The sequence below is a fragment of the Taurulus bubalis genome (genome assembly GCF_910589615.1).
Source record: "Taurulus bubalis genome assembly, chromosome: 12".
Taxonomy (NCBI): domain Eukaryota; kingdom Metazoa; phylum Chordata; class Actinopteri; order Perciformes; family Cottidae; genus Taurulus; species Taurulus bubalis.
Window position 1 is genome coordinate 6,582,983 of NC_136600.1, and position 26,816 is coordinate 6,609,798.

Here is a 26,816-nt window from a genome sequence, read left to right on the forward strand (position 1 = left end):
GAGTTGAGAGGTGAGCAGGAAGACCAAGCACACTTGCTTGTTACTTATTGGGGCTATAAATTACCTAATTTCTCCACAGGGATGATTAGAGTTTCATCTAATGTAATATAATCCACCTTGAATTTAGCCCCTGCTGCTCTGAAGCTAACCTTCATCTCTGGTGTCGGAGGTCAATCATTTGCCATTCTCACGTTAGCGTTGAGCTAAAAGTGTGCTAGCATGACTGTAGACTACCATAAAAGTTGGGTTACAAGCCGCTTCTACTGTACCTCCGGTGCGTGTCCCAGCTGTAGCAAGCTCGCAGCAGCGCTAGCTAGCAACAGCGCTGCTGCTACTGCACGCGTCCCCTCTACCCGAGTCGGGTGTCAAGCCGGGGTTGGTCCCGCTACCTTTGGTGGTTGTCGGGGAGCTAGCAGAGCACTAGCAGGAGCACTGGCTGGCTACAGCGGGGAGCTAACGGGGACACTGACCGAAGGTAGTAGCGGCTTGTAACCCGACTTATAGGGTAGTTATTTATTCTGTAACAGAATGAAAATACAGGTAGATGCATTAAAACTGTACTCATGTACGGTACAGTTCATTAATGCATACTGCTTTCCATCTCTGATGGATGCAATATAAAGATAACTCAATATTAGAAGTTGCTTATAGTTCTGTGAATGGTCCGTCACTTATATTTAGACGTCAGCTCTCACCTCATTGTCTGTGCCCACATCCAGCATGATAGGCAGGCACTGCTGTGGCGGCACCCCTCCGCAGGCTGTGTAGAGGGCCAGCTTGCCCACTGGGATGCCCATGCCACAGCAGCCCAGGTCTCCCAGCCCCAGGATCCTCTCTCCGTCTGTCACACACACCGCCTGTCAAGCAACAGAACTGCAAGCTTTAAACAACCATCGCATCAATTACAATCTGTGTTTAATGAGGCTCTATGTAGGGTAGTCCTAAATTAGATTTGACATCACATTTATACACAATTTTATGAGAACATAAATGAAGCAGCAGTTCTGCTTCCTTGCCTCATGGATTCTAATTGTTTTGAAGTCCACCCTGCTACCCAGAAACATGTTTTTTCCCCTCAGTGTGAGCCAGGCCCTCCCACAGATCACCGTACTGGCTTTCCACTCACCAGTCCTTTTACTCATTAAGCATAAAATCAGGTTGATTCCACAGCATGAATCAAATCAATTGTGTTCCACTTAATATCACCAGCAGAGGAGTTTAATTTGACATTTTCCAAAATGTCAAAGGGTTTGTCTTTTTCTCATATGTCTGTGATGCAGACTGTTCTTTATACAGCCTGATTCCACCCACAATATGACAAAGTGTCATTAGTTTTCCCATTTGAATGTGACCATAATTGATACCATGAACAGCTTTTCTTCCCCCCAACTATCACGTGTTAATGTCAGAGGTTGACTACCCTGGCTCCTGTGTGCTCTCCTTCTATGGAAATGTTAAAAGTAGGCCGTATTAGGTGAGTTTACGATAAGACCACCCTGACAATGACAGGCGCCGTGTCAGCGCTGAGCTAAATGCCCTGCTGTTGACAGCTGTGAACAGGTGGCTGAGGCTGCAGGTTTATTTGACTTGCCGGGAATGTCTACAGGTTTCGTCATTCTGAATATGACTAGATCGTGACTTAGCACATAGTTGCTCTATGCAGAAGATTAAAAGGAAAATGTCAGGCTTTTGGAAAATTGGCCAATACAGCAGGTCAAGAGGACCAATAGCAAAATCATCAGCAAAAACGGATCCCCAGTGGATCGGTGGATTCACTGCATTCATTGTTTGTTTGAGGCAGAGTGGTGTGAGATGACTGCCCTTGAGGTAAAAACATGATGTTGTTTTTTCAGAATGATTATCATGGATATCATAATCTATGTCTTTCAACATCATAGCAACATGTGTCGTTGCTATTTTTATAACTTTTTTGCTTTTCTCCACTGTAAGACAATGACTGAAGTTTGCTGGTTTTATTCTGTTGTTTTTCCATTTGTGGATACTGTAATGTCCTACAAAAAAATACTGTTGTTATGCTCTGCTTTATTGACGCAGTCAGACAGAACAAGAATGTGTCAATGGGTTTTGTAATGTTGGAACAACATGAGCATTATTAAATAAGACTGTTTGAGTGCTATCATTTACCCTGACGTCCTTTTCTGGCCAGTTCTGGAGCACCGTAGAAATGTGGCCACGGTCATGTATAGTGATAAACAGCCCCCTGGAACAAATGGAAGAACGCAATTTAGCAGAAGGAAGAGAGAAGAGAAAGAGACCACACTTCTTGCAATTTCAAAAGGCATCACGGGTCAATAGTCTCCCTCTTTCTCACGCCCCAAGCTAAATGACGTGCTTGACTCTGTTATAGCAAAATGTCACAAACATGTTGGTAATACAGTAATGGCAACACAACAACATTATCATAAAAATAAAATAACATATCCAAGATTTGAGGGAAAAGCTTCGAGCTTCGAGGCTGTTTGAAGTTTCTTTTCTGCCTTTCTTCCTTTCTTCCACGACTTTATTGAATACCGATGGCACCTGGGACTTTAATGTTGAGCCTAGAGCTCAGGGCCTCTGCAGGGAGTTTGCTTTGGACCCTTGAGTCTCCCCAAATATTCATTCATCTTAGTATCACCCCCTCCCACCAACCCTCCCTCCCTGGAATGAGCGTCCTTCCCTTTGGGACAATCCCAGGATAAAGAGATCATCTCTATGCGTGGGGTCCAGCTGTGGCGTCTTTCCTACCCAACAAACCCATCTGGTTATAGAATGGGAGAGGGGGGTGCAAACCCTCCTCTATGCACCAGTGACAGTAAAAACATCACTATTTGTCAGAATCAGCTCATAAAGTAAAGACCCAGCTCAGGTCCACGCTTGTGAAAGAAGACAGTGAAGAAATGTCAAAACAGCACGACACATTGTTAAAAGCAATAATAAAATCTAGTGAGATGAAGAGAGAGACATTATCTTGTCACATAAAAATACTTTGATAAGAAGGGTAGGCTGTCAGCATGGGTTTCTACTTAACGGCAGTAACCATGGTAGATACAAAAAAAAGTCTCCAGCCTTGCAGGCAGCTGTGTGAGGCTGGACACAAATGGTATGTATGCTAACATGCTCACAATGGCAATGCAAACATGCTAATCTTTAGTTGGTTTGTTTAGCTTTTTAGCATGCTATCATTTGATAACTGGCTAGCTCTAAACACAAAGTACAACTGATGGGAATGTCATTCGTTTTTTCAGGTATTTGCTCATGAACCCAAGCGTTTGACAAATTCCAATTTTGATCCTGAAGTTGACGCTAGAGGAAACGCTGAGGGATCAACACAGTTATTTAAAGTCTTCTTGAAATGGGACAAACATTTGTGTTCTAAATTTCATGGCAGTCCATCCAAATGCTAGAGGAAAGCTGCATCATCTGGTTACCAAGAATGTCTGCGTAGAATTTCATGGCAATCCATTGCTGAGACATTTCAATCTGGACCAAAGTGGTTGACTAACCGACTGAGCTGCATTGCCATCCCTGTAGCCAAAACCAGCAGTTTACAGGTGGAAATACCACAAGTGAGCTATGCATGAGGCAGCACCTATAAATACACATTTGATGTAACTCATGTTGTTTTATCATTGCTTTCTTATACCATTATTGCTTTTTTTCCCATATTAATTCCATAACATTAGACCTCTGAATATTCTGAAGAAAACTTCATCATGAATAATTCAAGTTTATATTTATATTTATTTATTTACCCATACAAACAGGTGTACTCTTTTAATACAAAGCAGAGAGTCTCATACTCCTTGCCAAAATTAAAATGTTCTAATTAGAAGTATGATCATACAGTTTCACGCATTCTCTGCTTTCAGCTTCCAACGCCAAAACGTTCTACTTTTCTCCTTAATATTGCAAACTGAATATCTTTGGGGTTTGGACTGCTGGTCCAACAAAAACAGACATTTGGCAAAAACACCCTGGCCTTTGGAATGGACATTGTTTGACATTCAATCGACTTAATGGTTAATTGAATAATACAAAATAAATAAATCACCAGATTAATCCATAATGAAAATAATCATCATTGGTTGCAGCTCGACAAAAAGGAGAGAAAAGGGAGAAGAAGACATGGCTGACTGGCTAGGCTCTCTCTCTGCAAAGAGCTTAGCAGGTCACATAAAGGTCATAGACATCTGGCCTTTTAAACACCTTTCAACGTTTCTGGCAATAAAATGACGCACATCTGCATACAGCTACACATCTGTGCACGAAGATGCGTGAGTGCTGCTTGAAATGGACAGGATGTGTGTTTAGCCTGCTGTGTGTGTTTACCTGAGGCCAAAAGGACCCAGAGCCACTGCCAGCAACAGGAATATGAGTCATTTTGGGAGACAGAGAGGCAATGGGGCTGAAAGGTTGACCCGGCAATATGACTGTTGGAAAACAATTGTATGAGATGGATCAAAGCAGACAGGCAGACTGGCAGTAATGCCTAATCTCTGTCAACAGGAAGGTTATGAAAAACATTTCAGGTTCAGCTTGCCATTATTCCTCTCCTCCTCCAAACCCTCATTTTCTGCCATTCTGTGTTTGCAGAGGAGCTGTCGACCTCATGACCTTTGACCCTGAGTACAAAGAAGTAGAGTTGCCGGAGCCGTGGTTATGCCTTTTTAACAGTCAGAAAAGCACACACACACACACACACACACACACACACACACACACACACACACACACACACACACACACACACACACACCTCTAAGAAATTCCATCACAAATGTACAGAACCCAGAGCAGGAACGAGCTAATATACAGCATCCCATGATGTCAGGAGTCGTGCTGTTTTAAATCCATCATCACCGTCTGTTAAGATGGTGATGATCCCTTCAGAGCAAGGATATTTGAAAAGGTGAAAATACATTGCTAAATGGGTCATTGAGAGTACACAGCAGATGGGTTGAAATACTCCATTATTTTCCACGTACCCACAAAGAAAAAGTAGACTCCTGGGACATAAGAACCTCTGGTTAGGAATGCTATATTCTTCCTCATATTGATGCTTAGTTGATATATTGTGTGTGTAAGACTACTGCTGCTGAAATACCACAACGGATAGCGGTCGTCTGATTTTCTAGATGAGAAGAGGGCCACAAAGCATCGAGCTGCCATGTCTGTCTCTTCCTGTAAGAGAGTGTGGCGAGAACAGAGAGGGTAAAGAAAACAACCTGATGGCCTGAAACAGCACCACCGCTGACCTGCAGCCCAACACAAAACACGCCCCAGGGAGTGTGGAAAGGCTGCCAGGGGCCGGCAGGAGGACAGGCTGCTTTCCACATCATGACCCCAAAACACGGCCCGAGCCCCACGAGGAAGCCGGCCTCCGATCGTTGACCCGTGTCCACACAAAACACCAGCAGTCACCATTCTTCACCTCCCAGCACATGACCTTAATCTTCGCCGCGCTTGACGCCCTCTGTTAGCAAACCCACATACGGTTCGACTGACACAGTGGACACAAATCATTGAGGAAAAGACTGTAAAAACAGTGTTAAAGGTCAAAGTCACGCTATGAGATGTCTCCAACTAATTTAGCTCGCCTGAGAACAAATTCAACACAGAGGATTTTTCCACACGATTTTCTAAATTAGTTTGAAAGGGCCTAATTGGAGCTGAACGGCGACGACATCTTGGAGTGTGACTCTGGCCAGAGGGAAGAGGTGAGGTAAGGTTACGCCGCAGCTTTGGAGCCAACACACACATCCACTGGGTACATAATCTAATAAATCAAACTACAAGGTTTAGTTCACATTCAACCGAGACCAGTCACATTATATACAATCTTAAATTGTATATGAATAATCTGACATTAAAATGAACTGTTCACCTGCACTGGAAGGAAATGGGAATTATAATAAAACATATAGTTTATCCCTCTCTTCCATCAGCCTGTTGGAGCGGCCACTGGCCCCAGAAATCTGTATCGGTTTTATTTTTGTTTTATTCTGATCAATTACTTTCTCATTTACCCAGAGTTTACAGATTACAGATTACAGATTACAGATCAAGAAAGGTTCTGCAAGCCATGTGAGGCCGAGCACACGGAGCGATAGTGGGACACATTTAGCTGACGCCACTCTCGCGGATCACAGTACCACACACTCACTGAGTGACGACATGTCGCATTCTGAGGCACTCAACAGAACAGGTTTTGTGCAGGCACAAAGTGGACTTGTTTTGCGAACGTGAGCTGAAAAAGCAAGACACTGTAACTTCTCGCACGGTGTGGAACTTATGGTATGTCAAAGCAGAGGGATGTCCAAGATACAGTCTGTCTGCTGGAAAAAGAAACAGGTCTATACGGCGAGAGGACTCCCTCGTGGAGATCCATGGCTTTTCAAAACAGGTTCAAACGGCAGCATCACTCCAACATTAACACAGTGGATCCCTCTGCCAGACCAGCTGCTGGGATGTATGAGATATCATTTTCATGAAGGATGGGAACTTCAACAGGCTTTCAACGAAACTAAAACTAAACCATAGAGTTGCCAATAACAACAGATTAACATTTCTAATTTTATTATAATCGGTGAATCAACTCGTCACTTGGTCAGAGTTCAAATAGTCACTCACGAACAATATAACATATTTCTGAACACATTTTGCACTTATATAACGTGAGTTGACTAACTGAACTGTGGCCCGTTACAAGAAGCCAAACAAGAAAATCAATGAATCAGAGCTGCACCTCTTATTTGAGTTACTACTTGTGTGACGCTTCCTTTATGCCTCAGCCTTCAGGGGTTACCTCCCCTCCGGCCAAAGTTCAAGAAAGAGTCAGTATTGTTTTGTGTTTTTCAGTACATGCCATAATAGATCATAAACTGAGGTAAATAATCAAGGGAGAAGTTTTGTCATTGACTTCTATACAATCAGACTTCTTCTTCAAACCAGAGGAGTCGCCCCCTGATGGCAGTAGAAAGAATGCAAGTTTATGGCATTTCCACATTGGTTTCACTTTTCAGACGCAGTACTACTGTATATATTAATAAACTTTACTTCCCTATAATTGTGGCAATTCATTCTCAGTGAAGTGTATCAAACTGACCAACAGATAATACTTAATAAAGTAATAAATTGCACAACGAAATAATGAATACATTTGATCGTCATATTACCGAATAGTAGATGTTTCTTGCTGTCGAATAGATGGAGTGGTGTATAGCTACTTTTCCCGAGTAGCTTGTAATGTAGCTTTGTTCTTTCTACAATACTGCAGTGTTTCTACCTGCTTTCAGTGTAGGGAAAGTGCTACGGTAAGGTAAACCAAACATTTCATCTCAGGATTAACAGTATCCTGGGTTTGGCTCCATATTTTAATTCGTAATCAATGTCAATAGTCAATTTGTCAAACCATTATCCAATATATTGGTCTGGATGCACATATCCGTCTGTCACCATATCAGGTGAGTGGAGTATCCTCTGAGGACCAGCATCAAGTGAACCAGCACACGCACACAGCCATACAGCACACTCACAAGGAGACAGAGTCATTTCTATGACTGGATGTGGTAGCTGACCACACGCTGTAGAAAAGAACTGACAGCACAATATTTAAGCAATGAGACCACTGGTTTCAACTTTCTTGCTTCCTTCCCTGAGTGGTATTTAATAAGTAAATGGCTTTCCATGGAAAGGGTAGATTGTTTTTCCTGTCAAGTATTATCACAAATAGGGATAATCATTTTGCACAGAACAGATTTGATCACATTCACGACAAAGTGAGATGCTTCTTCAGTTGGAGCACAAACTGTTAGTTACCTTCACATATCCATACAACACTAGGGCAAGTCAGTTTCATTACTTCATACCATTGATTTTGTTCATACGGATCATTTCCAAGTCAGTGAAGCGGTTGGCATCACAGATGACACACTCATGCTGCACCGCATGAAGCAGCCAAACGTCTGACTAAACCAATAGAAGAGAAGGAGAAAAACCCAGTGAGAACTGGAGGTCTGGCAGTGCCAATCAATAACCATGTTCATGGTGCAGCCTGCGCTGACGCAAACTCTGCCCATTTTAAAAATAACTAAATGCAATGGAAAAGATGATCGTCAAAGAAACTAAATATGCAACAGACCTCTGGGAAAAGGGCTCTGTAAACACAAAAAGAACAAAATAAATAGAAACGACGAAGGGATGCTGATGGTGGGTGAATAATTTAGCATCAGCTCAACAAACAGTCCTCCAACCCATAATCCACCTCTCTCAGTCTCTAAGCACACGTAGCCTTCAGTTCCGTGTGTTTGTTCAATCTCTTGTAGGATGGCCGAGGGGTGTTTTTCTGCTAGGAGTAATCTTAGCAGCAAGATGCAACCGGGCCCGGTACTTTTTGTTCAACGCACAGCTCTCATCACTTGGAAATGAAGCGTGACGGTCAGGAATTATTTTTCCAGTCCTTCTTTTTCCTCTCTCCATCCAGTACGAATCTCCAAAGACAATGCACTCTTCTTCTTCCTCTGCCGCCCACCCTGCATGGCACGCTCAGACTTTGACAGGATTCCATCACATTACAAGTATTCAACACGTTGCCTGAGTCACAAGCAAGAACCAGTTCCAGTGCCTGGCCTTGGAAAGCCATAACCCACCCCCACCTCATTCCACTGCAGCCCACTGAAATCAGGCTGGGCGTCCGCACAGCAACTAATCTTCCCTCGTGAAGCTTTTCCAGACATGGCGGAGAGGGAAAACTTGGGAGAATTTGCGGCCAAAAAGAACACAGTTTAGCCAATCTGATCGGCCTTTCATCACTTCGGGTAACACGCTGGGGCAAAACACGCAAAGGCACGGAATCTTTTACACAGGATCACCCGCAGGTGATGAAAATAGCAACCAGACGGCGTGAGGTTCTGTCGCCCTGTCGTCTACCGGAGCTGTGCAGGCGAAGGAGACACAGTCAAGTGTCCAGACGATTGCTGTGGACACCAAGCTTCTCTCTCAGCCAGCTTTGCATAACTCGAGGGGCGAGAAACAGCAGAAAAGGACTCGTTCCAGCACATGGCCCTGCTAAAGGAATCAGAGGTGCAGACCTGATGAACCCAGCTGGCTATTAGAGGAATTCCAGCTCTCTTGCAACCAGGTTTTCCATTCATTTCCCTACGTTCAATGAAAATGACATTTCGTGTGGGTTGCAAAGTCCCATTCAAAAGCAATTGGGTTTGACCACTGCCAGCAATTGTGCATTATACAATGCATATACAAGAAAACTTGCAAATGGTCATCCTAAAAAAACAGACACGAAGAACATTGGCGATGGGAGACAGGTTAAGAGGATGTTGTAAAACCATTGAGCATGATATGGATGACAATGATGTATGGCCCATTGAATTCTCTTTGACACGCACAGAAAAATGTGTATTCAATTTCAGGCATGTCTGGGTTGGTGCTAGGCGAGCCGCTAGTGTCCACTGAAGAACAGATGGAGAAATGCTTTTAGAGTTTCCAATTCTTCAGGGCTAACAGCTGAGGAGAAGATTCACGTACACTATGACAACAAGTGAGAGGCTCATATTCTACAATGGAATATGAAGACAATTGTACTTTACTCTCCAATTTGGGCTCCCAGGACCATTTATAATAATAAGATACCTGTGGTATTTGGTGCCATCTCACCTTGGCGAGTGGATTTCATTTAGTGGTTAGCTCTGGTTAAGGTTTGGTTAGATTGAGGAAAGAATCATGTTTTGGGTTCCAACAAAGATTTTGTCAAAATTAAAACATCTGAAACATTATGGTTTGAGTTAAAAAGAATATTCCACTAAGGTTTAAGGATCTTCATCATCATAGTTACAATTGCCACATTTCAACCAAACATTCCAATTCAGTTCAGTTCGTTACACACTACAACGGTTATTTTTGTGTTTCCATGAACAAAAGTTGTGTATATTACCAATAGAACCACTCCATTATTGGTACCAACTCTGTCGAGGTTTGGAAAGAGCAGATCCGATTCTAGAAGGTGGTAAAACTCTACAGAGAACTGATTGGTCAGATCAACACATAGCACAACAACACATAGCACAACATGGGACATCCTGCAAAAAAACACAGCTTTTAAACAATCAAGTTACCGTCGATGAAGACCACAATATTTTATTGACTCGACTCAGATTTTTAAAAAAAATCCGATCGCAAAACTACCATACACTAACCTGGACACACTATCTACACTGCTAGGCTTGACAACCGGCTTGACAACCTAGAAAGTTATAGTTCCTCCCCACCGTTCGCTGTGAGATTACAGAATTATCAATCATAATTATTACTTTTTCATAAACACTCGTCATTTTTTCGAAGGATGCCACATCCATTCTACATTTATTTTGTACTCATAATCCATCTTTTTTTAATTCTCCCATCCGTCATACAAGAGGAATGTGTTCATATGAATGTTGCTGACATTTAGCGCTCACTGATGTAATGCCGACGCATAAATCAAAGCGAATGTTCAGGATGCCAGTGGAGAGGTCTCACGTAAATGAAAACCGATCAAAGAGATTCGGAAAGGAGAGTAATCTGGGGTTAGATCCCATTCCTGTGGAGAGGTCAGAGGTCAGACAGAGTCAGTCTGCAACACAACCAAAACCAATCATCTCACAGTGAGATCATCCATAATATCCAGGGCCCTATTTCTCGTACCTGGCTTACTGAGTTAGTGGGCTAATTGTCAGTATAAGATGACGTAGGTCTGGCTTTCTCGGTTTCTCGAAGCAAGCTTAGATAAATCACCACAGCAACACATCCAAAAATGTGAACCTGCTCTCGGGCAGGCTTACTGAAATTCACTGGATAAGCTGGACACTCCCACGGACAAAAAAACCAGCTCACTTCCTCATTGATATTAGTTATATTAGTTTTATAGGGAGAGAGTTCTTTCAGATCGCCAGGATCCATCCTTTACATTATCATGACTTCCTGTACGTGGCGATATAGATTTTGCCGGCAAGAAATAATTTATTTACGAAAGTTTCTCGAGCCGCGGACATTGATCACCACAGGCGCAGCTGATCGCCCGTCTTAGACACAGACTATCAGCCGCTGCATGCCGCTGTTCTTAAGTTTATTTAGCACTTTAGAAACTTATGGATGTGTTGAAAGCACTCATAAATATATGACAGTGCTATTAGTACACCATACACATCATTATTGTAGAACATTAACGCGACGCTTATGTCTGGCAGCGGGCGCTGTTAAAGTTGCGTTCATGGCAACAACGTTGCAAAAACCTTGGAATATTCGCAACGCGTTTGCTGTGAATGACTACGGTATTGACTTCCTCATATGCGTTCATGATCATCTCCTGCTTCTCATTAGAGAAATAAAAAGAGGTTCCTCTGAGTTTATTTGCCATTGTACTGTTAAAACATCGTGGTGTCAGTGCTCCATTATTACCGTTTCAGTGCGGATCAGCCGTGAAGAAACCCAGATAGCCTGATGTCAATCATCTCGCTAATTTAAGCTGGAGATTAGGACATTTGCTTGACTTTGTTTAGCTAGGTACGGTAAATAGGGCCCAGAAGTCAACTATTGTGTTTATTATGGCCATGTCAGTGACACCAGTAATCTCTCTGTGGAATTAAGAGCTAATATGTGCATCCAGACAACCTCTAGGGATTCGTAATGTACAGACATTTCATATGACATTTAAGTGCAGATAGAGCCTCATACATGGGGGAATGTGAGTGCTATGAAACAGCAGGATGGTTTCAGAGATCCGCTTTCGAATCCAGTGTGCTCTGCCAAAATATGCTCCACTGCATATATATCACATGTGTCAAATTCATACATTATGTTATTGCAATTCATTGGTTGGGATCAAATAGGCTTTTGCAAGACAAATTAAGTTTTGTTGTTCGAATGTGTGAAATTCTTATCAGTAACAGGCATCGTTAATCTGCAGATGGAACAAAGTATGCAGTAGATTTGCTGGAGCGCCTTGACATTATAAACACTGAGAAATAAGCACGTCTGAGTCAAAGACAAATAAGTCTTTCGCACAGTGAAATTTGATTTCTCACTCATTTTCACAATTACAAAGCTGACAGAACTCTGATTTAATTAGACATTATTTTCCTGCAACTTTCAACTATTGCAACTAAAAAAGGGTTTAATGTTAAAGAACAGACCACAGTTGTTTATTTATCACTTATTTATGCAATTTATAAAAAAAAGGCAAAACAAATGTAAAAAAACAAATGTAGCAAAAATGCTAAGTATCTAAGTATGCTAAGTATCATTGCTAAAAAATATTTCAAGTATGAAAGGGTAATATAGCTATTACTCCCGATTACAACCACTGAATAATCTCTCTTTTGTTCTTCCCTTGCAGAAGGTTGTGTTCAAATTTAATAAAATGATGTTTGTAGAAAAGGTTTTCAGTTTGAAAGCCTGTTGACTGATCCCACAGCTCACACGGCCCTCGAGCGCAGACGGTTATCTTCAAGATTTCACTTTCTAAGTTCGGGCCAAATGCATGACAGGTTTACAAGTGTTCACAGCCAAAGCTGAGCTCAGAGCTGATGGAGCTGTCAAAACAAAGAAAAGTTAGCTTTTAGCGCTTTCTTACACATGCATTAACTACAGTGGGAGTTTTGAACTGACTAACAAGAAGCAGAGCCGTTAGGAGATATTAGTGTCAGATACTGTAGGCCTCATACCATTCCCAGAAGTATGGTCTTATCTAAGTGCAGATATAAAAGCGGTGCCGTTGGTCTGTGATTAATGTCCGATCTGTTGACTTGGCTCTTTTAGTCAGAGGGGAGTGTTCCATGTCCACATGAGGCTGACCCAGTTTAAGACAAACGTTTCACTGGTCTGCTCAGCTAAGATTGGAAACCATCATGCCTCCATTTATAATGTGTAATGGCTTTCTTAAAATTCCCTTTGAATTTCTCAGAAAGACAACGAGTCCTCCAGGAAAAACCTTTGTTGTCATGTTTAAAAGAAGAATTTATTTACTTATAATAGTTGGGATTTTATGAAATATGCATGTTAACTTTTAGCTAAATGAGAAGATTGACATCAATCATGTCTGTATTGAGCTGGGGCCAGGAGGCAATTAGCTTAGCTTAGCATATAGTGTGGAAGAACAGGGGAAAAGCCAGCCTGGTTCATATTTTAATTTCTGTTTTTGTTCGGATCAAACTCAAGAAATACAATGTGTTAATTAATGAGCTGTAGAGGTTCTGTTGGACAGATTAAGTTCCCTTTACAGAGCCAGACCCGCTGCTTCTCCAGATTGTCTTGCATTTTCCAAAATGTCAAACTAGTCTTAAAACAAGTACTTATACTATCCATGAGGTTTCCTATCCTGAAAGGCAGAACGACCAGAATTTGTCGGTTGCCGCTTTAAAACACATTCATCATGTTGGACCCTCCTCCCGGGCTCAACGACACCAGAAGCCCCCTGTCTGCCGTTAGGGTTACGCTGCTTGGCAGCGGGTGAAAGCCAACCCCAGATCCACTCTGCCCGCCATTTTTGTAGCTTCCACTTGGTTGGTGCTTACGATCTGGCAACTGCTCGCTATGTTTTTATAGAGGTTGACGCCCAGAAATGTCCCAAACACAACAAAATGGGTCTCTTTAGATTCAGGCACCACCATACACTTCTAGTGGGTCATGAGTGATGATTGATATGATTATTTTTGTATGACTTTGGGAAAATCTTATTCATTTCAAACCAGGTTCGGGAAAAGTCGCAGTGTTGTTTTTTCCAACGAGGACTGGCCGGCGATTTGACGGACAGGAAGACCACCTCGGTGGATTTTTCATGATGTGAAGATAGTGTATATAATACAAAAATGCAAAAACTAAAAGCAATGAATCAGGACATAGACGTGATTTTAACCTGTAGCATTTAATTGCTTGCTTTATGCTGGTCACAAACTGGTGGTTACAGTTCACCCATATCCTAATTTACCACGGCATTGGAAGGACATGACAATCCAGAAGTTGATGTAATGTGTGAAGTCTTCCTGCACGGCCAAAATTGTATCGGAGTTGAAATGCCACACCTGGAAAAATGTACACTGTACAGTAGTAAATCAGATGGTTACTTGTGCTCAGCAACAACAAACTGTCAAACGCCATCATCTCCACTAATCCTCAAGCTTCAGGCCGACACGTTGGCCGACAAGTTGTGGCAGCAGTTTGGATCTGATGGGGCTGGTGTTGCATTTTTGGTCAATTGTGCATCATTCCAGTCGGACATAACGTGAGCTTTACACCCGACTCGAAAAGGAAAGCCAGAGATTGTAGATCGGACGTGCCAAGAAGGTTGGACTGTGACTCGGGGAAATTTTGGTTTCGGAGTTTCCACTCAATCCAGGGGGAAACAAAGCCGGATTGAAACTAATGAGGCATTTTTCCATGCGTGATGCTCGTGGCTTGTATGTGTATGCGTACCAAGGAGATGTAACAGTGATATTGTACCCGACACTTAAACGTTAACTCTTTCAACTCTTGAGTCGAAGGGAATACCTCCTTGATTTGTTTTTTTCCCCACTATTGGATCTGTTGCGGTCGGGAAGCAGTTCAGTTGCACCACTGCTCTCCTCACACCGCATATCCCTGTGCAGCTGGGGCTCCTGGGAAGCATGTCAATAATTGAAACAACAATGATATCGCCGGCAATATCCAGCTTGTGGCCACAAATCTGTCCACACATGTTCAGGATCCCACCTCTGACAGCATGTGTGACTCTCCGTTCACCCCGCATACATACAGGCGTTACACACACACGCGCTGCATTACGTCGCGTGCACCCTTTTGGCTGCAGGAACGAGGCCAGCAGCATGAAGAGACTCTGCTGAGGAGCTGGCAACCCTCCTACACAAGCTCATGGCCAACCAACAAGTGCTTTGGCACCCAAGCAATATGCACACATGTCAGCCTTGACAGGTGTGATAAAGACATGATCTAGTTTTATTTCAATTTGAACTTCTCTTTGAGGATTTAAAGGGTCCCTGCAGCAGCAGTTGTGAAGGAAAGATAACATCGTTAAAACTCACAGAGCATATACGTATAAGTAGTGGAAGTGGCCAACATTTTCGAACATATGGCTATCCCATAAGGCATCGTACTTAACTCACCGACCTCTCTCACTTCTAGGTTTTATGGTTCTGCCACAGTTTCTCAAGGCAGGAAGATGAAGCCCTACTAGTTCAGGTTATTACTGTAGAAGATGACTTTGGCAAATGTTTCACTGAGTCCTTATGTACTCAACCCTTTGGTCATTATACACTTGTTTCGCTCACTTATTCTAAATTCCCATTTAACGGTATTAGAGAGGCTCTGAGCTTGCTGCCAACTTGTGTGACATATGCTGGATGGATTACCCACTGCACACTGCTCAGACACCAAAGGGTTGAACCTTAAAACTACGAACCAGGCTGAGTGTGATGCACTCAGAGTATCAGATAAGATTCAGCAAGTCGTTATTTCCAGTGTGGGCTGGTGAAATATGACTACTGCACACGGAAATGTGACGGGTGGAGATGGTGTGGGGATAGCAGCCAAACAGAGCTGTGCTCTATCATTTTGCCCTTGGTCGGGGAAGGAGAGTCTTATATTAATGTATCATTAGCAGCTCCAGTGAAGTCAAACTCAAACTTGTAGTATTAATAGAAAAAGATCCTTGGGGGATTATTAGAAATGTTCCTTTTCGTGTCATCCTCTAGAGGGGCGTGTCAGGGTATGTGTTTGATTGACAGCTCACAGTCTGAGTCTCTTTACTGACCTCTATGACCTGCAAGGCAAGGGAACGTAACGGACCAACTGTAAACATTTTCAAATGTAAAAGCCATTATAATATGGGAAACACATTTGTGGCCAGGCAACTTCCTTCCAAAATATCACATTATGCCTTAATGAATATTCAACCCAACTGAAACCTACACAAATATGTTTGCTATGAGTTGATGGTTGTTTCTTAGAGACACAATGGGAGAAAAATGTATTTTCTCCACAGGTGCCAAACCCAACCACTTTGCTCTCCAGCCATGCTACACCACTCTAAGTCATGGAGAGTTATGGCTTTTTGAATTAGTGATGGTGCCCGGTACTACAGGTCACAGGCAATTCAGCCAGGTAGTCTTAGTCGTGTAGTTGTTCAAAACATTTATTTAGGTTGATTATTTTCCGTGTTTACACAGTAAACTGCCGTGGATTTTAGCCCATTATTCCAAGGGATACTACTTTAGTTAAAGTCTACAGTGCCCTAAATTTATTTGCTTTCACTGGATCTGAAACCGTGGACATGAGCTCTAGATTGTTGTACAAGGTCCTCAAAGACTAGGGTGAAATGAATTCCAAATGTTTGCCACGTTCCTCCTGAGGTCAGTGTAATTCCAAACCATTTCTCTCCTCCCTACTTCAACAGGCTATTCTGAGCTTCTCTTATGGTCTACCAAAGAGCAAAATTGTGGTAAAACAAATACATCAGCAAAAGTCATGCAATCAGTCATTATCAGGAAACAAATTCTCTCTGGATTTACGTGGAATAACTAGTTGTTTCTTATCCATGGTTTGAAGTAAGTCATCCAGAAGGCAAGGCTATGTTCTACTCGCCCTGGATGCTCATCAATCCAAAGAAAACAGTTTCTCTCACACACTTGCAGTGTAACGCCGTGTGTGGGCCTGAATGGGGTGAAATCACAGCTCCGAAGCCCCTAATCTGCAAGGCTGGAACACTTTACCAACCGGCATGTGCCACTTCAGAGGTGGCCGAGACAGCTTCGGATGATGCCTTTCATTAGGCCGTTATAACCTCCTGCAGTGCTCACCCTCGTTTTAATTTAAGTCCAGCCTTAAAAGACTGAATCATGTCTGTACTCAGGTCACATTACAGTACATCTTTTATGTAGTGGATAATGAATGAAATAGCACTTTAATTCTTTCATACGTTATTACCCTTACACAGGTGCATTACAGCCTGATACATACACCATAAATACTAATCATGATGATACAGGTTGATATTAATAACAATTTGTTCTCTTTTCCTCAGCCGGTCCTATTAGGCTACGCTCTTTGTTAGGAGCAGGGGATTCACTTTGCAGGTGTTCCAATCACAAAGCTATCCTCAGACTGAAACTAAAATATGGCGGCTATTCGGGGAATGCCATCAAATATTAAAGTTTAAAGAAGGAGCTGGCTATATTGCACTTCATTTGTATCTAATAAAATGTATATTTATTGTTAGCAAATCCCATACATTTTTAGTTTCAGACCCTTTACAAAATAAAATTAGCAGTTCACATCAAATAGATGTATATATTTTATCTTCAGGAAGCAGGAATACCGAAGGCCTAAATACAGGAATAAATGGCAGAAGATAAAGAAAGCATCTGGGCTTTCCCTTAAACTATCTCTATCACTTACTTTCCAGCTCCTGACAGGCAGCTGCAGTAGTAGAGTCGCTGACCCCTGACCCTAAACCAAGACTCCACTAATGGGCTACTGATAATCATCCATCTCCATCAGTAAGATGGATTGGTTTGTGTCACTTACCTCGAGAGCTCCTTGAACAAGTGAAGTGTTTCTTTAAAAGCGCCTATTAAACGTTTATTTAGACTCTCGGTAGCAGTGCACCACAGAGGGCACGGCGACATTGGACGTGATTGAAGTACACCTAACTACGCTCATGCAATACTTGGGATCATTTTTCCGCAACAAAACATTATCATTTATCACAAATTACACTTTCAGCTGTCAAACAAGGACACAACCCACATTTATGGCGAAAACAGAAACAAACTTTGTGTGATGAAGGCAGACCAACTTTCTCTGCTAAACACTGCGTCCGCTCATGAGCTTACAAACCAATAAAAGTAAGCATGTCCGCTAATCTCCTGATGATGTGAATGTGTTCCTTTTTACAGCTCTGCTTCCTGCCTCTGCCCCGGCGAAAGATCAATGAATCAGCCGTGTTTTGAAACTTAATGGGGCTTGACCTTTGGCCTCCGGTATGGAGCCTGGTGTCGGAGTGTTTAGTCTTCATGAAGCAGATTAGCTGGTAAAGTCAGGCAGGACAAGGAGACGCTGCTGCTTCCACACAAAAACTCTTTATACCTGAGAGCCAGTAAGTAGAGACCTAATCTGCTGCTCTGGTGGTCTGACTAAAAGACACGCGTGCACACACACACACACACACACACACACACACACACACACACACACACACACACACACACACACACACGCACACACACACACACACAGGGGCATCAGTAATCCATTATAGTCATTACTAGAGGATACTGGTGGGTAAAACAGATAGAAACTGAATAATAATTTACAGTCAGACACACTTAGCACGGATTAGAGACAACATCTGCTACGCCAAGATAAATCGGCCAATGTGAAAGTGCCTTAAACTTGCATTCTTTGTAATGGCCATGAAGGGGCGGATCCTCTGGTTGCAAAAAGACGTCTGGTTGTCGATGAGAAAATGACTCTACTTCTCACTTGATTTATTCCATCAGTAAACATTGTAAACATACGTTTCTGTTCTCAATCGCTAGTTTCAAGTCTTCTTCAATACAGCATGATGTTCATTTAGTAAATCAAGGTCCCATTGAGTGTAAAATAGAGCATAAAGCGGGGTATGCTTTAGGGCGTTGCTACCTTGTGTTTGACAGGTCGCTACCACGCTGTTGTCTGGGAGTTGTCCACGTTTTCACAGTGCGTTTTCAGTTCAAGAAAGTTAACATTTCATCATTATGAACCATGAATGTCTGTATGAAAAGTAAGAGGATCACTTATGTTGTTTGGATTAATCCTCTGGGCACCATGGATATGCAAAGCAGATTTCAGCGGAAGATCAATAGTTATTGGGGTATTTTGAGAAAAGAAAAAAAAACGTTTGTTAGAAGAATTGTCAGGGGATCACCAAAGTTGGTAAACTTTATCCTCTGGGGACCATTGATCTGCATCTGTAAATCTTATGAAAATCCTTCCAGATGCAATAAATGCAGACTCACATGTGTCACGGTCTCAGCTTGTTCCCATGTCTCATTGGTGAGCCGAGAGAAACGGCCTGGCTTAAAACCGACATCTGTCAAACACGGTCGGCTGTGTCCCTGGTGTATTCTGCTAAGTGACCCCCTGATGCACATTTCCTAGAGGCTCAACTTCCAACCCCTGGGCCTCTGGCAGCAGGTCCTGGCCCACTGTGCTGTGACTTTGAGCGAGTGTATAAAATGACTCCTTCAGTCAGCTCAGTGTGAGAGGAAGGAAAGCATACTCTGAATATGTTCCACATAGTTCTGCAGGGATGGGGAAGCGGGGTGCTGGTGGGAAACAAAGCTATATGTGCATGGGAGAACTTGGGTTATTATAATGCAGCCATGGTCGGCATTTGTAATAAAACTGCTTGGACAAAATGAGGAAAAGTGGAGTTTCACAGCTTATCAAAAGCATTTGTGGTGGTAAAATGAATAAAGCCATTATTGAATAAAGTGTTTGGAAAAACTGCTAGGGGAAAACTGATGTATTTCTGGTACCATTTTAAGTAGATACCAGTGTTTTTTTAGTATAGTTTTATCATGCTAAATTATGCTCACTTGCCAAATGCCTGCTGGCCACAAACAATAGCTAACCACTGTAGGTTGCTGTGGGGATTGTCGGCTTATATGTATCCTTTTAAGTACTTAAAGAGTCAAGGATTAAAGCAAACAGCAGTAAGTGAGCGTGAGAGCATGTAACCAACAGTTGACAAGGGTGGTCTTTCTCCTATCGAGTAAAAACAAACCCAACACTTGTAACCACCTGGATATAAGGTTAAATGTGCGGAGGCAGGGCCAAGTTAAACAGAGTGCGGCCCTGAATGCAGCATGGAGAATGAAAGCCCCATCAACTAAAGATCGATTAGTAACTGCTTCGATAGTGTCGCTGTCAAATAGACTTGGACCTGATGAACCTATTTGAAGGAAAACAGATACTAGCAGGAAGGTGTGTGTGTGTGTATGTGTGTGTGTGTGTGTGTGTGTGTGTGTGTGTGTGTGTTCACAGTAGAAGAGGAGAGGAAACCAATGAACGCCTGTCTGCTAGGAGCAGAGCCAGATCCACTCAAGGAGAACCCTAAACTGATTTCTACAGCTTACAGCGGTTGGCTGTCTGACCAAACTCCAGCTGAAAGGTCTACCGCAACCTCCAAATGTGGTTCAGATTTGAAAAATTCATAGATCAATTGCAACATAACGTACACAAGCTTTAAGAGTCCTTGAGCTTCTGGTGTCATTGCAATACATCAAATTATTTCACAATTTCCTGTAGCTTTAGTAGATATGATTGTAAACCTACAGGGCTTTTTAAGTTGGCTAATTTAATAGAGCCTCTGGCAAAAATAATGCATCATGAAGTTTATAGAATTTCTGCCTGGTTGCATGTCAACATGTTCATTAAATAACCAAATCTGACATCTGATGTATTAGTTATTTATGGCTGTGGTGACCAAGTCTAACTAAATGCATTTACAGTCTTTGACGGTGAAAGCAGAGATTGATGGCCCAAAAACACAACTTTCGGTCTCGACAGCTCTGGGGAACAAAACATTAAGGTTTTAGTCTGACCTCCACACTCTGGATGTTAATGTTCTGTGTAGTAAGTAAACCCAACTACCATTACTTTTTGCAGATCTCCGTCAGGTGTGTCTGCAACTACCACTGCTGTATTGTGTGATTGAATGAACACAACCCAGAAATGGCCACCCCCCTACCGGCCGGTTAAGAGTGGTGAGATAGGGGTAGGCAGGCCGTCAACGGCTTTATAAAACAGCCAATAAAAGGTGTTCAGAGAAAGTGTGAGTCACCGCAACCACGAGAGGTCCTCGAGTGTGCAGCCATAACTGGACACCAACAATATTATGCAGTTTGCTGCAGCAGACGGTAATGGAGGCTCAGTTACTGCTGCCCTCAACTCACATCCGTCTTCATTTCAAATATTTAGATATGAACAAGTGGGCTATGATTGGTGCAAAAGCCAGAAGCAGTGAAACATTGAAACCGCACAGCCAGCAGAAAAGGACAATGCTGGCTTTTACCAAGTTCCATAACAAAAACAATGCAATGACATAAAATTAAAAACTGAGGGGTTGAAGATTGACTTGAAAACAGAGGGGAAAACACTATCACCAGCTTCCTTTTAGCCTTCTGACTGTTCACAGCAGTATGTGTTTTGGACTGCATTTTGGAAATACGTATTGTTATGTCAATGCTGTGAGTGTGTCTTACCTCGGACTTCTAAATATCAGGCCATATTGCTGGCAGGCCAGGCCCACAGTGGGGGTGTAAATGATGGGCATGAACCTCTCGATGTCTGATAGCAGCAGCCGGTAGAACAGTTTCTCGTTGCGGTCCTGGAGCCCCATCAGAAACACATATCTGGGAGGGACAGGGAGGAGCAGGGAGGAAAACACGGCATGTTAATCTTTAACATCTTGAGGACTCATACCTGCTGGAACTGTGGAGGGGTTTATTAAAGTCAGATGGTAATATCTGTGTGTTTGTGTGAGGTGTGCCAGGCCGGATTGGGGGAACTGCAAGGAAACACTTTGTGAGAGAAACGAGAGAGGCAACGGTTAAAACGTATTAGTATGAGAGTATGCCCATGGATATTATTTTAGATGGTCACTACGCTGTAAAAACCCAGCCAAAGCCAAAAACAGTGAGGTTATGACAAAGCTAGAAATAAATAAAAAAGAGAACTGAAATGATTGGAAAAATACACAGAATAGAAATCGGCCCTTCATTTAGCCTACACAAGCTCTTTGTTCTGTCGATTGCACAGGAACTAAGGGTTTGCATATAACCCAAATTAAGCGGAGCACGCCAGAAAGGGCCCTCCTCCTAATCAGAGAGGTTTCCATAAAGCCAGGAGCACAAGGTGCCTCTTGTTGAGGGGATAACAAGCATGCACATAGCAACCCTGCTGTAGGTTAGGGTGCAGCAGCTGCACAATACACGGTGGTGACAGTTGCTCTTGAGGAGCACTGTTTTCATATTGGTGAACTGAATTAGCTTCTGCTACGGGCAATTTACCACATAAAGGGTTTCTGTAAGCCTTGCAGTATGGAGTAATACATTCAGCCATAGAGGGGTTATTTGTCCTGGACTCAAGTACCTTCTGTGTGTTCCTGGTTCTGAACTGTTTGACAATGTTTTTCTGTATTTTTTTATATTAAAGTAATATTTGTAGTCCGTTAACTAGCTTTTTTCACAACTTTCGACTGCATGTTAAACTCCTGGGCTAAAGTAAAAATGCCAAACAGCTTCTCAAATCTAAGAATTTGCTTTTTTTACTTTCGTCTTGTGTCAATATTTTGTGGTCATATTGGATCACTTTCTGATCCAATATGGACCAAACGATAACAACATTCAAATCTAACTGTTCTGGATATACAGTATACCGGGTAGTAAGTATCCTAAAGTAGTCAAATCTAGTCAAGTCAAAATGAACTGAAACTATCAACAGAAAGTGAAGAGGTTACAGTGCTGACATTACGTCAAAGACGTCTGTATTGTGTTGCAGAGATATCTACTAAAATGAGCGCGCTAACCAGCTAGCCCCGGCCCGTTCTGTCTTGTAATCCCACGTTTACCTCTAGGGGTGATAGTGAGTCACTGTAGCATCCAGTGTGTCCTCATTCGAGCTGCTCAGAGGGCTTCTTCATCACGTAGAAGTTACAATGGTTTCTGTGCATTTAGTTTGTTTGCTGGATTGTCAAAAAAGTACACGTGCCATACACCTCTTTAGTGTCACAGAAAACACAAAGATGGCTGACATGAACTATACACAGGCGCCAGAAGATTATACAATGGCGTAGTTATTGTGACCGGCTCTCAGAGTTTCAGCAGTTTGGTTGATCACAACTGTCAGTCAGTTGCGATCAGCTGCTCTGACTCAGCAAACAAAACTATAATTAGATCCCCACATCAAGCTGTGACATATTACTGCTGTGTGTTATTGTTTGATTTTCTGCTGGCAGACCATTAAGGAAGATTTCTTTCCCCATTCTTCACCTTAAAAGGCGTGAGCATTGCCCGCACCCAGGAAACAGGAATATTTACAGTACACACTGCTTTACAAAGCAGGATCCGCGCTGACTTACTGAGCGCAGTGTTTCCTTTAAAGTCAACCCACTGGAGCAGCCAGGACATAATCTATCTCTATCTTAATCTGTTTCAGCACCAGTGATCAAACGGCTATTTTTTTTTAAGCTTGTTCCTGCTTTCGAACAACTTCACTGAATACAAGGTTTCGAGCAATTTACATGCTGCACTGTTTCGACTGGCAAAGCCTTTGATTATCCATTTCCTCTGCTGACGACAGTCACAGCAGGCACTTGAGACCCTCCATCATCTCGGATAATAAACGTGCGTGCTTGCAGGGCTCTTCGCTTTGCCGTAATGTATCACAACAACTTGAAAGCACGACAAATTCCACTGAGAAAAAAAGAAAGATTCTAGATATTTATGGTCGTAGAAAATAAATGATGCCGTTTAGCAGTCAGAACCAAAGAAGGATTCAGCGTGGGAGAACAGACTGTAAGTAAACACAGCAAGCTTGAGCCATGGCAGGCAAATAGCAGCCCTTAAGCGCACTCGAGAGGGATCGTTGGCGACATTGATAGGGCATGGGAACGTCAGTGACAAGCTCATAATGACTAGATGTTGATTCTGTGATGTTGCTACTGTGGAAAATGAGGGGGCGCGAAAAAAAAAGCTGCGTAGTTACTGGTGCCCCTCAAAATCCTCTCTCCCAAGCTGACATCGGGTGCGACAGCTGATGGAACGGTTGACTGAGACCGAGCTGAGCAAACGGAGAATAAGAGGCCATTTCATATTCAGCACTCTGCATATAATTCAAAACAGCAGAACCGGCCAGTTGGAGGCCCGAATTTGTTTGATCAAAGAGCCCAGGCTGAAATGGATTCATTACATAATGCTAGCAGCACTTCTATGCGCCTAATGGTGCGTGCAAAACCGAGCTGAGGTTTGCAGTCGGTTCGCCGTGGAGGTTAGAAAAACACGTGAAGGAGTGCAGGGAGGGGATGGAGGAATGGGGGGCGAGGGAGATCTGTTCAGTAAAATATACGGTGTTGAGAGATGGATGCAGATCTCTCGAGGGTGGATGGCTAATCTGCCTCTTGTGTTTTTGAAGGCTTCCAGATGTGGGGACTCTTGGTGTGCACGGGGGAATCCCTCTGGGGAATGCATCGAAACTGAACTCGGATTAAAAGATATACGTCGCGGCAGTAAGTAGAGGTTCCTGTCGGCGCGCGTGGGCCTCACCTGTCCAGGTCGTCCCTATTCATGTCGTAGTTCTTGAGCAACCGCTGCATCTGGACGTCCATGCTGATGAAGCAAGGAGGCAGCAGGCCGTGGATCCCCAGCTGGAGACGCTCCTCCAGGCAGAAAGCCATGCCCTGCGAACACACAAACTGCCACCATTACCCTCCGACCACTCCGACACGTACAGCGACATCCACAGGGGGCAAAGGTGTCTGACTTCCACTGTGAAGGGTGGCAAACTCTGTTTTCTCTGCTTATATCATGGCCTCGGTAAGGTCGTGTCATGTTACAACTTGAGGTTACTCGGCGTTATGTGAGTTTGTGGAGACAAATTCCAATTGACTGAATTAAAATACAGTTTTTGCTTTCTTGCCGAGATTGATTGTTACACCGATGTTACTACTCTTCTATTCCAGTACAGCTCACACAAATGAATACCTTATATCTCATCTCTCAGTAGTTATCAGGGACTATTTCCCCGTGAGGGTGCCAGCCATTCATTTAAAGTGCTCACTGCCACCCTGAGCCCAAAGAAAGTTTTTGCAGATTCCATGACTTAGAAATCACTTTTCTCTTTTATTTTACAAACAAAAATCCCCCATGGATTAATAAGAATAACCGCCTCAAGGTCACATGCCACCACCAACCACTCATGTCGCAGTTTACGGCCATGTCTGTCCAAAATGTATTCATTTAATAATTTTATCCTTTTAGACAGTGAAATTCTGGAGTTATGGCTATAAATGAGCTATGAACTATGAGCTTTAAATGATGGCCCGTGTAAAAGTGTAAAAAAAACGTACCTGAACTTTTCACGGTAGAAGACTGTATACTTTGTTCGAAGAAGTAGATTGTTTAAATTGATTGTAACCGATAAAAAACGTATAAATTGAATTATACATTCTTTCTTATTTACACACTCTTGGTATTTACCCCCTTCTGAAAACTCTGTTTGAACTTTTGAACAATTGCCTTGTGAGGGAAAATATTCACCAATCGTTTCTGTTCAAACATTCCTGAGTGATGAGAGAGGTGGCGCGTCAAACTTGTCCTCTGTTTGGCTCTCAGAGGGGCCTCCTCTCGACCAAGGGGCCGCCGCCAGCTCACACTCCGGTGTGATGTCCGCTTTCTCCAGTGCACATCCTCAAAAACACGCACAACGAGGTCAAGACCAATAAGCTGCTTCACTTTGACCTTTACTCTGGCTTTCATCTCTCTCACCCCTGACCCCCGAGTGGGAATATTGAAAAACATGCACACGTTTAGTGTCAGGCCTGTTACCCTGTAGACTCTGACCTCTGACCTTTGAGGCTATTAAGCAGATGAGACAATGTCGTATGTTGATGTGACATTGGGAAGTAGTGACAGCGTGAGACTGAGGTACTTCAGCTGCAGATTTGTCCCTGAATCACCCAAAACAAGTATTGAGTCCATATTTAAATTGGGAACAGCATCCTCCACTATTCTCTGCAAGTGATGCATGGTGGGCATTTCCATCTCCTCTCAGCCAATAAAAGTGCAGCGACCCGGTAAAACCTTAGCCTCAACATGCCAGCTACTGTTGCTGACTGGTGAGACAGAAGCAAAGCTGCGCCGTAAACCTCTCTGATTTGGATCACGTCCACGGATGCTAAGCCCGGCCCGTTGGCCGACGCAATTTACAGCGTTTCTAAGCCACCGGCAGTCTCTGTGTATCTGGTTGTGTTAAAAAGGTTTGGAGGTTGTAAAAATAAAAGTGCTTGATCAGAAGGGAAGCAGTAAAGAATACGAAACAGAATAAAAAGGCATTCAAATTGAATTTGGCGGTGTTGACGTCAGAGGAACCATCAGCACTGACCACATGGCACACTACCAAATCTTATAAGACTTACATTTTGTTAAAGAAAAAAGCAGGCCGCTTTCTAGCTGTTGCTTTTTAGATGTAATCACAGTGATTCTTGAGGGTAATGATTCTAAAAAGAAAAAAAAAAAGAAAAACGCAATTTCCTTTCTTGGCAGAGCATCTAAAAGAAACAGATTTTGCGTTTGCTTACTGTCTGCAAGTTTACACAGAACGTGAACACATAAATCCCCACAAACAATGTCAGTTACTTGACAGAAGTAAATCCTGTGAGCATGACTGAGGAAAAGTTATTTCAGAAGTACGAGTCTCGATCCATCTGTCTTCGCCCGGGGCCCGACGCAGTCTGTACTTAACGGGCCTCAAATAGGCAGACGCAGCTCGGAATTGCAACCTTCCCCAATAATCAAAAACGATTTTTTGAGTTTTCAGGGAGCCAGCTGGCCCCCCCCCATCACCACCGATGCGCCACCGCTCTGCTTGGTCTGCTGTTCTGCCACAGCTGACCGGGAGGGACACATGAGAGCGAGGAGTCCTAAAATACTGAGATTAATATGAGGCTACAAAACAAGATTCATTCCACACACAGGCTCACGCTGCTCTTTCACTAGCCGAGAAACTTT

General features: G+C 42.9%; 1 protein-coding gene across 1 annotated transcript in view; it reads right to left on the reverse strand.

Moving 5' to 3' along the window:
- The window catches only part of me1 (malic enzyme 1, NADP(+)-dependent, cytosolic), a 72,442-nt gene that overhangs the window by 19,973 nt on the left and 25,653 nt on the right, over positions 1 to 26,816 (reverse strand). Inside the window, exons 2-5 of the mRNA XM_079227107.1 lie at positions 24,354 to 24,487; positions 21,294 to 21,443; positions 2,146 to 2,221; positions 696 to 857 (exon numbers count right to left, since the gene is read on the reverse strand). Coding sequence (XP_079083233.1) covers positions 696 to 857; positions 2,146 to 2,221; positions 21,294 to 21,443; positions 24,354 to 24,487 — 522 coding nt within the window. The remainder of the gene's footprint in view (positions 1 to 695; positions 858 to 2,145; positions 2,222 to 21,293; positions 21,444 to 24,353; positions 24,488 to 26,816) is intronic.